Source organism: Coffea arabica, chromosome 6c, assembly GCF_036785885.1.
Source record: "Coffea arabica cultivar ET-39 chromosome 6c, Coffea Arabica ET-39 HiFi, whole genome shotgun sequence".
NCBI lineage: Eukaryota > Viridiplantae > Streptophyta > Magnoliopsida > Gentianales > Rubiaceae > Coffea > Coffea arabica.
This window is the reverse complement of record NC_092320.1, coordinates 55,140,083-55,150,008: the sequence shown is the minus strand read 5'-3', so window position 1 is coordinate 55,150,008 and position 9,926 is coordinate 55,140,083. Positions and strand designations below refer to the sequence as shown.

Sequence of the window (9,926 nt, the reverse complement as noted above, 5' to 3'; positions counted from 1 at the left end):
TGTTGTGGTTATTTATGATGGTTGGTAATGAGGAGTAATAACTCTAGTAGGTGTAAATGATTGGTAATTGCAACCAATTTTGGGTTTGGAAGGAATTTGAGGAAGTTAGGGTTTCATAACCCCCCTTTTCTGTCTGGTTTTGTATCATATGGTTAGAGGTCGAATTGGCCTTTGCTTAAAACATGAAAGTTGTAGGTATTGATGTGTTTGAGGTGCCTGTAAATCTTCAGGTCATTTGGAGTAGTGTAGAGTGAGATATGTCGATTTTACTGTTGCTGTTCTGGGTTGATCAGAATGTGCGAACTGCGCTTGTAATCGTCTGTTTTGACTGGAATTGCTTTGGATTTGGATGTTGGTGTCTTCTGATGAAATGTACCTGGATGTCTTGGCTACCGCATGCCTTTGGAATCAATGCATTTGGACCTGTATAGACTGAGTTGGACTAATTACAGCATAATGTGATTTGTAAACCTGCAATTACGGTTCTGGTTTGGTATTCTGCATTTTTGACCTAGTTGTGCTAGGATTTGGACTGAGTGGCCTTCTACATTGTTGTAGCCCTGTCTTTTAGCTTCGAGATGGTGGGTCTTATACCCTCATCCGATAAGCGTAGCGCATATTGTGCCATTACCGCATAAGGAGGCCAAAACTGTTTTGTTGTTAGGGCTAATATAGTTACATTTCTTGATTTTCTGGTTTGCTATCATGCTTATATATGCATATGAAACCCTATTGGGGTTGTGATTGGCATGGCTTTATGACTCGTTATCGAGTCTCATGGTATTTGTTACGTGTTCTAGGGCGTGACGTTAGTGCACGACGTACTTTGGACGGTGGTGCATGAAACCTCACCTACGTGAGTGGTGAGTATACTACTCACTTGGATGTTTATAATGTGGCTTTGCTATATGTGATTGTGATGCCTTGAAGGCTTGTTTGGCTATTGGAAATGATTAGGATGAGGGTGTACTTGACCGCCCTCATTCCTTTTATTCCTGTGAATGACTGTTTACCGTTTCACTGTATTACTGTACTTGCTATATGAGTTATTGGATTCCATTCATGGGATATTGTTTGGGTGTCAGTTGGACGAGTATCCACCGGCCCTACTGTATTACTGAGCTCGACCCCGTTGGTAGTCACTTGAATCGAGCCAGCGAGAGCTTGGTCGTGAAAATTAACTAGCCACGGGGACTGAAATGGGAATCTGGTGGTAATGAGACCCTTGGTTCCGGTGTACTAGAGTATCACCTAAAGTTGCTGCTTGGAGTGCGGGCCCGGTTGGGGTATGTTGGGTGGAAGGAATGGAAGTAAAGTGATGTCTACGGTTTGGTACTTTTAACATTGACGGAGGGTCAATGAGGTTGGATCAAGAATATAAGCGAGGAAATGGGCTCTTGAGAGCCGTCCGTATCCTTTTACCGTTTTGTTTCATTCCTTAACTGTGTACTTTAATTGAAAGGACATGCTATATGCTCTTTGTTGCTTATGTGGTAGTAACTCACTGGGTTTAAACTCATTCCGTTCCATTTGTTTTCCTTACAAGAAAATGATCACTTTTGGAAATGTTGTACTAGCAAGTTGAACTCATGTAAATGTATCTTTTGAATAGCTCTTTGAATGAAACCCTAATGTGTATTGGGTTCGTTTTCTTTTGATTGGCAAACCAAACATGTATATTCATGATGAATGGGTTTTGTGGCATGCCATTTGGTTGTAAATATTGAATTTCAATGTATGGTTGAACTCCGGATTCTGACGTGTTCGGCATTGTTCATCGTCGGCGCGTTTTTTATTTTTTTCTATTTTATTTTATTTTGTGATTTTGGCTTGTTTGCGCTCGTAGGTATGTTCCGGAACGTATTAGATCGACGTACACTGACCCGTTAGTCCTGGCGAGAGTTGGGCAGGCAGTCCGCTGACCTCTTTGGTTCGCCTTAGGGGAAGGTGGGGCTGTCACACCGTCGCTCCCATCTGCGCCGCCCCCCTCTGCCCCTTCCCCCTCAATTCATCAAGTTCTGGTAGTTTGGCACCTGAAAGTAGAGGGCTTTTGTAGCGGGCGGACAAGAGCAGCTGTTGCAGGGCTCACCGTGGTAGAGGACATGACTATCAGCCACCGTAGGCTTTGCCGGACTTCAGCAAGTACCTTCCAAAATGATGAACCTTCGATGGACAAAGCTCCGTCGGCTGCGAGACTGCTACACCAGCAGAGGAGTGTCCAACCAACTTCGTGCGCTGCTTCTCTTTGGGTTTATCAGCCTACGAACGAGAATGAATTAGCTTGGTGTTCTCCTGCAGTTTAGCAACTAGGGCAGCTATTGATCTGTGCAACGAGCTGACTGCTTTGTTGTTCATGAAGACGAGAAAAAATAAACGCCAGATCGACGTCGTTTCAGTAGATGATCAGAAAGTTTTTTGCAAGTTTTTGAGTCCAAAACGATGTAGTTTCATTAAAGTTTCAGACAACCTCTAAAAGTTTTTTACAAGTTTTTTAGGTTCCTGTAGCAAAAGTTGTTAAAAAACTAGTAGCAAACAAACTTGCTAAAAAGCCATAGTTCCAAACAGGGCCTAAGTTTGGCACCAATTCTAATCTAGTTCCTAAATAATAAATCTACTTCTAAGACTACTAAACTTCTAAATATGTTTGGTTTATTTTTTATGTCAATAGAAAGGACAAGTGTTAACACATTAGAGTGTATAACATGAATGTTACATACCATTATTGTGTAACAAAAGACATGAATGGGCATTCTTCACCTTGATTGAACGATCATAGTAATACACTTCAATGAAAGATTGAATTAGATGGTAAGATGAAAATATCTAGTGTAAAATATCTAGTGCATTTTTTATGTTGGATTTTTTCAAAAACTTAATGAATACTTTTAGAGGGTTACTATAGATTAAACGTATAACGAAAATTTGTCTATTTAAAATATAAGAAAAAAAATTAGGGTGCCTAAGGGACACTAATTGTATCAAAAATTCTAGTTGTAAAAAAAAACATATTTTAGTTAAAAAGCCAAAAATATATAAATCTAAATATTTTAGAGCAATTTCTGCCCTGTTTCTGATGCCTAGCAAGAAGACAAGTGTACCGCTTTCTTTCAATTTCGTTATTTAATGCGGTTAAACAGCAGGCGCAAAATACCAAACACATTTTATTTGTGAGGATTTCAGCCTTAGCTCACGTCACTTGCACAGTTGCACCTATCACATCAGGCAAAATACTTATCCTACCCTAATTAGTATATTAATTACAGAACAAGAAAAAAGTTATATATATATATATATATAGGAATGTAAATAAGACCAAAGTTGTCAAACCATTTTATGTATCTTATGCACAATAACTTGTATTAAATGTTTTGAATGGTAGCTGTAAAAGGATTTTTTTCCTCCGGTGGCCATTTTTTGTGTAATTAATTTTCACCTGTACTGACTCACATTAATTGTAACCTCTTGCATGTAGATGCTTTCTTAGCTTTAATTTCATATTTAGGAAATACAGAAGAGAGCCTTCTTTATAAGCCTCTATTAAGCAATTTTTAAAGACTAAACGCCCATTAAGAAATTGTTACACAAACCCTTAACAATATAAGTATTTTCTTCTAAATGTAGTACAAGCTTTTTAATGCATGATGTGCAAGAATATCAATGAAATCTTCTATTGAAATATGGAGACAAACCTGTGCACAGTTGGAAATACATACATATATATATATGCTAATTTTCTGCTAATAATAATTATCAAATATTCTCTTTTCCATTTATCTTTTTCAGGCCAATGAGGATCCAAACTGCAATTGCAGCTTTAAATGATCCAGACAGCCCTATGAGCATGTGTTTAAGAGAAATAGTGAGGTTTAGAATTGTGAATTATCCAAGAATGCATCTAGAGATAATAGATGTCAACCACAAAATCAATTTTCTTCTTGTCAAACTTTTCTACAATGATAATTAGGCTGCAGTTAATTTCCCTTTGGTTTTTGATTGATCTTTCTCTGTATCTCTTGACTCGCTTTGCTGAAAGTAGTCAAAAGGAGTTAAGGGATCACAGGTAGAATAAAACTATATACCATCATTAATTTACACCATCCTTTATCCTGTTAATTTTGCTAACTTTGTCATTTATTGGATTAAATTAGGAAAAACTTGAGAGTTTATGATACGAACAATCCAATATTGAGAGTTTTAGGTGCAAAGTATCTAAAATGGAAAGGTGATACAAATTTAAGGGTACAAAGTAGAATTAGTTCTTTTAATATGCGAGTAAAAATTGTAATTAATTTGCATAAAAAAATGGCAATTACTTTTGCGAGGACAAAATTCATAAAAGTTGAGTAAAAAGTTTTAAAAGTACAGATTACAACTCATGATTTAGAGGTCTTAAATTTAAACCCCACTCCATGTGATTTGTTTAGTATAAATATATGTTAGTTTTCATCTCACAATTCATGGATTTTGTTTCTAATATCACTGTCAGTGTATATAAAATTTACTCTATTTTTAAATTGTAAGTTGGTTGTACTGATCCCACCAAGATGAGTTACTTGTAATAACATAAAAATCATAAATTACAACTTATCTTTTAAAAATCCCTTGAGGCTTTCATCTTCTAACTTCTTAAATCTCATCCCTCCTCTGTTAAAAAATTTTTAAAAAAAAACCAAGATTATTGAAGTGCGAGAAGAAACTATGCTTTGGTCTAAACAACCAAACAGTAGAAAGATCAGACCTTCGTAAAAACTTGTGTAACATATATACACACAAGAGAGATACAAAAATAGATCAACAAAACCAAAGCACATTACTTATTCCACTCATCTTCTTGAAAGGGAACTAAACTACAGCCTAATTACTACTGTAGAAAAACTTGACAAGAAGAAAACTGATTTTGTTGTTGACATCTATTATCCCTAGATGCATTCTTGGATAATTCACAATGCTGAGCCTCATTCTTTCTCTTCACATGCTCATAGGGCTGTCTGGATCATTTAAAGCTGCAATTGCAGTTTGGATTTTTATCTTCACAACATCTTTTTCTTCTTCATTGGCCTGAGAAAGGTAAATAGAAAAGAGGATGTTTGATAATTAGTATTAGCATAAAATGAGCAAATATATATAGAAACAGAGCTTATAAAGATAGATAGAAGAATCCTGATATCATTTATTTTTCGTATCCTAAAATTAAAGAAATAAAAAATTTTCCAAATGTTCACGTGTTTGTCTCCATATTTCAGCAGAAGATTTCATTCTTAATGGAGGCTTATTCTTAATAATTGCTTAATAGAGGCTTATAAAGAAGGCCCTCAAGTTTATTCAGTACAAGTTATTTTGCATAAGTTACATAAAGTGGTTTGACAACTTTGTTCTTATTAATATTTCCCTAATATATTTTTTTCTTGTTTTGTAATTAATATATTAATTAAGGTGCACGTGGCATGAGAAAAGGTTGAAATTTCCACGAATAAAATATGTTTGGCATTCACCATGCCATGCACCTGCTGTTTGACCGTATGGACTAACGGAAATAGAAAGAAAGCGGTACAGTCGTCTTCTTGCTAGACATCAGAAACAGGGCAGAAATTGCTCTAAAAATATTTAGATTTGTATTTTTTTTTTTGGTTTTTTAACTACTACATGTATCTTTTTACCACCTGAATTTTAATACAAATATTTACCCTTCTGTCAATTTCAGTCTCAAAATAACATTATTGTTTTGATGTTGTTTCTGCTAGCCTTAACGACTCAAAGTAACGAAAGATCGTTAGTGGCATGTTTTAGAAAGTTAAAGGGCAAAAAATACACTTAATAGTTGGAGGTCTAAAAATATTTAAAAAAAAAAAATTTAAGTGTGACATAAATTTTTGGCATGTAGAACAGTAATTAAAAATGCTAGCAGACTTTGAAAGTTTTTTTCAGTCAAATATTCCTACATGCGTGTTGGTAATAGTAGTAGCCTGCTCAAGAAATAACAACTTGATTAGGAAATGCAAATTTGGACGCATCCGTACTTTTTTTGTAATTTAAATAGTGAAAACGAGAGCAACGTCTGACATTTTTTTATCCTCCCCAGATGATTAATAATCATAAATTAGAACCAAATTCTAGAAAGGACAGGTGGCTAAAAATTGTGAAGTGTACTTCTGTATGATAATTCAATTAAGAAAAATTGAATTGAAGAATACTGGTGGACCCATGTGTCATTTTAAATCTTTTGTATCGACTTGAAAATTCTCAAATTATCTCTCTTATTTTTATTACTGTTTTCATACCCTCAAATCATGTGTGCTTAATTGTTTTGCATCATTTTCATTAAAAAAAAATAAAAATGTTCTAAAGGTTATTACTGTTCCACACGGTTTGACTGCTTAAAAGGAAAATTGACTGTGCACTAGTCCGGTTCACTAGTCAACTTCAAAAGCGATTCAAACCAGTCAAATCTGGTCCAAAACCGATTAAACCAGTCTTTGAACTGATTCAATCTAAATTTAATTTTTTTTAATTTTCAAAGACATATAAGTTACCTAATAATTAAAAGACTAAAAACAGAAAAATCTTTTGAATCGGATTAAACCGTGAGTTAAAAGCTCATTCAGTTCACTTAATAGTTCAGATTTAAAAGCCTTGAATACGGAGAGCTAAATAATTTAGATATCTAATATTCAGCACCATTAATTGCTCTATTTAGAAGTTTACATACTAAAAAATACACAGCTGTAGCGTATGATGCTTCATCAAGTTTGCTCTAATGGTCCATAGACCCCACAAATTGGGTGCAAAAGATTGGACAATCATTGACACATTAAAGATATACCAAAAAATGTCTCAGCCGTTAAATAAACTACTATTTCATTTCTTTTCAGGGATGGATTAAGAATTAATGCATAAATAATTTCCCAAGATCTGCCTGACCCATCATCAATCCAGGATTTTGGGTCCATGGCTTTGGGAAATCAGGAGCAGTTTGGTCCAGGTAGATGGAGAATTAAGGATAGCACGTCCAAAAATCTTTATTGCCTCCAGAAAAGTACAAAAGTTTTGGTCCTCCATGTCTAACTTAGGACCAAGGTTTATCAAAGAATTAAGTATTACGTGCTATGTTCACATTTGTCCATATCTTAGGGGTCAAAATTGCAATTTCCTGAAAAAAAATTTTGTATCCCCCTTCTATCATTTTGATTTTTAAAGAGAAGAAACAACAAGTTGATAATTTATCATCAAGTTTTGTACTTCCATTAAGATTGTTTAGCATCATTCCTAGAGAACAAAATTTGCATGGTAACGTCATTGTACAAAGTCATATCATCTGTACCTACACTTCTGGTAAGACAATATGCAATCTTATGCTCTATTGCCCTAGTCTCAGATAATGCTAAATCTTTGCACAAAATAAATTGAATAGGAGAACAAAAAAATTAGGGTTTAAATGATTTTCTCCTAGATGTGACTAGATTGCAGAATTTTTTGCACTCTCCAAATTAACTTTTTTTTTCTCTCTCTCTCTCTATGGAGAGTGCAAAAAATTGCGGATTTACAGCGAAAATCAAACTAATAAAAGAGGAAAAAAAATTGACTTGACAGAAAGAGAAACGTACCTCTAAGAATACTGTCTTTAGAAGCCTGCCGGAAAATGCAGTGATATTGGCTGTAATGATTTTGAGATTCAAGGATTCAAAAACTTCACAGATCTTCACCATTGTGTCTGTTCTTTTACTGCATGTGAGGCTAACAACAATAGTCTTCTCTCCCATGTGAGATACCCTTAACTGCAAAATTGATTTTTGAAAGGTCCAAAAATCAGTGACCTAAAGACAAATTACTCACAAATATCTAGGCTAGAAGGAAAAATGAATAAATCTAAAGGATGGAATTGTCTTGCAGTTATTTGGAATCTTATGGACCCCATTAATTAAAACAAAAGATAGCAGGAAGAGAGAGAGAGAAGCCAGTAAACCAACCTCAAGGACTTCAATGGGAGATGATCTGGATCCTGCAGAATCACAGGTCTGCTCAAATCTTGATCTCTTTGGCTTGGAATTATAGCTTATTTCTTGATCAAAATCAAGAAATATACTCCTCCTTGACTCCAGTTCTGATATTTCAGCTTGAATCATTCTCTCTTGATTATGCAATTCTTGTATGTAGCCTATGGCATCCTTAATAATGGAAGCCTTGTCCATCTGATCATCAAACATCAATTCATGATTCATTACACAAAAAAAAAAAAATTTAAATTGCTAATTTTTCTAAAATGAGGAGGTTGATGGCACTAGCTACAGAAGGTCTCAATTTTCTAGTTTATTCCTAGTGGTCGCAGTCATTAACCCAAAAAAAATTCAAAAAAAAAAAAAAGCATTTTCCAGCAGTAGATTCCAAAGGTATCTTCAGTCCTAACCTTACTGATATTGGGGACCACAGCTCTAAGTGCAAATAGCCTCTCATTCAGCTTCTTCCTCCTATTCCTCTCAGAAACAATGTTCTTTGATGCTGCCGATGATTGTGCTCCTTCAGGAGAGCTTGAATCATAATATGAAAATGATTCATCCAAATAGCTGCACAAACGCGTCACACATTTATTCAACTAATTAATCAATTCAGCGCATCAGCCAGTCGCAAAAATTTCTTTTTTAAACAAATATAGGTCCGAACCATGGAAGAATCAAATCCATCCAAGTACCATCAATCGTTCGAACACAAATTGGAGAAAATAAGTATGAAAAAGGATGAGAATCGAACCGAACTCTTGTTCACAAACATTAGGTATCCACTAAATTTGATATCAGCTTTGCAACCAGAAGATTTACCTGTCTAGTTCGTCAGTTTGGAGGAACATGTTTTCCCACGTGTCATCCATAGTTTCTTCTTTCCTTCTCTCTCCTTTGGCTCTGTGGAGGAGGAGGAGGAAGAATGAAGAAGAAGAATGAACCTTGGAAGAAAGTGAAGAAATGATATTGAGATGATGATGAAGGTGATAACAATAATAGATGCCTTTTTTTTTTCCTTTAATTTAATGGAGTGAGCCAGTAAAGCAAAGCACCAATGAGGGTTGGTATTTATAGGAAGCATATAGTCCACGTGGGGGATGCTGTTCCCTTGGAATCGCTGCTTCGGTGAAGGATCTTGACCGTCCAAATATATATATATTTTTATATCAGTAACGATACATTTGTATAATCTATTCTACTTTAATCTAAGAGGAGGGAAGTCTAAGGAGACTATGATAGAGGGTTAGTGGATAAATAGATCCAACTAAATCAAGAAAGTGTTATGACACAACTCTTAAAATTTTTTGCAGGTAAGATTTGAATTCTCACCTACAACTCAAGGAGAGATTTAAACCCCTCCTGGTGGCCATTGACCGTCCAAATACAATAGAGGGAAATTTTTTGTCCGGTCTACGGAGACGCGTAAATACAAGATAATCGTGCTATACCACCACCATCTGCATTCATTCAATGTAGCGAGTGAAATCACGCTCCTACTATTGACATGGACCGTGTAATCACGCTCGTGATGTATTTGGCCGGTATTAATTAGTGTGGTTGTTATACCTCTTTTATGTTCACATTTTGGCATATTTAGCTTATTGTCCTATTTAGGTTTAACTACTTTTCTTTTCTTTCTTTTTGTTTTTTGTTTTTTCTTTTCTGTTTTCTTGAGTGGTTTTCCTTTTATTAATCATTACTCCGAAGGAATATGCTATGATATGATTGAAACACGTATACATCACACTTTTTTTAGATAAAAAAAAAGCGGTTTCGCTTAATTTCCCCTTGGATAGTATGCTATGAGAGGAAGGGTATAAATGATGTAAAGATGTAGAATTTCTTGGACCATGCAAACATTTTTCGTAGTTAATTTATTTAATATTGCGAGTTTATTATGGTAAATAATTTTGCACAAAATCTTATATAATGCAT

The 9,926-nt window shown here is 35.0% G+C and overlaps 1 protein-coding gene across 1 annotated transcript; it reads right to left on the bottom strand.

Annotated features, from left to right (window-relative positions):
• Positions 1 to 4,739: 4,739 nt before the first annotated feature.
• LOC113691573 (transcription factor bHLH35) lies at positions 4,740 to 9,012 on the bottom strand. Its single transcript, XM_027209778.2, has 5 exons — positions 8,811 to 9,012; positions 8,402 to 8,558; positions 7,965 to 8,186; positions 7,602 to 7,772; positions 4,740 to 5,058 (listed from the first exon to the last, which is right to left on the bottom strand). Exons 1-5 carry the CDS (start codon positions 8,858 to 8,860, stop codon positions 4,969 to 4,971), a joined length of 690 nt encoding a protein of 229 aa, XP_027065579.1. The 5' UTR covers positions 8,861 to 9,012; the 3' UTR covers positions 4,740 to 4,968.
• Positions 9,013 to 9,926: the final 914 nt, after the last annotated feature.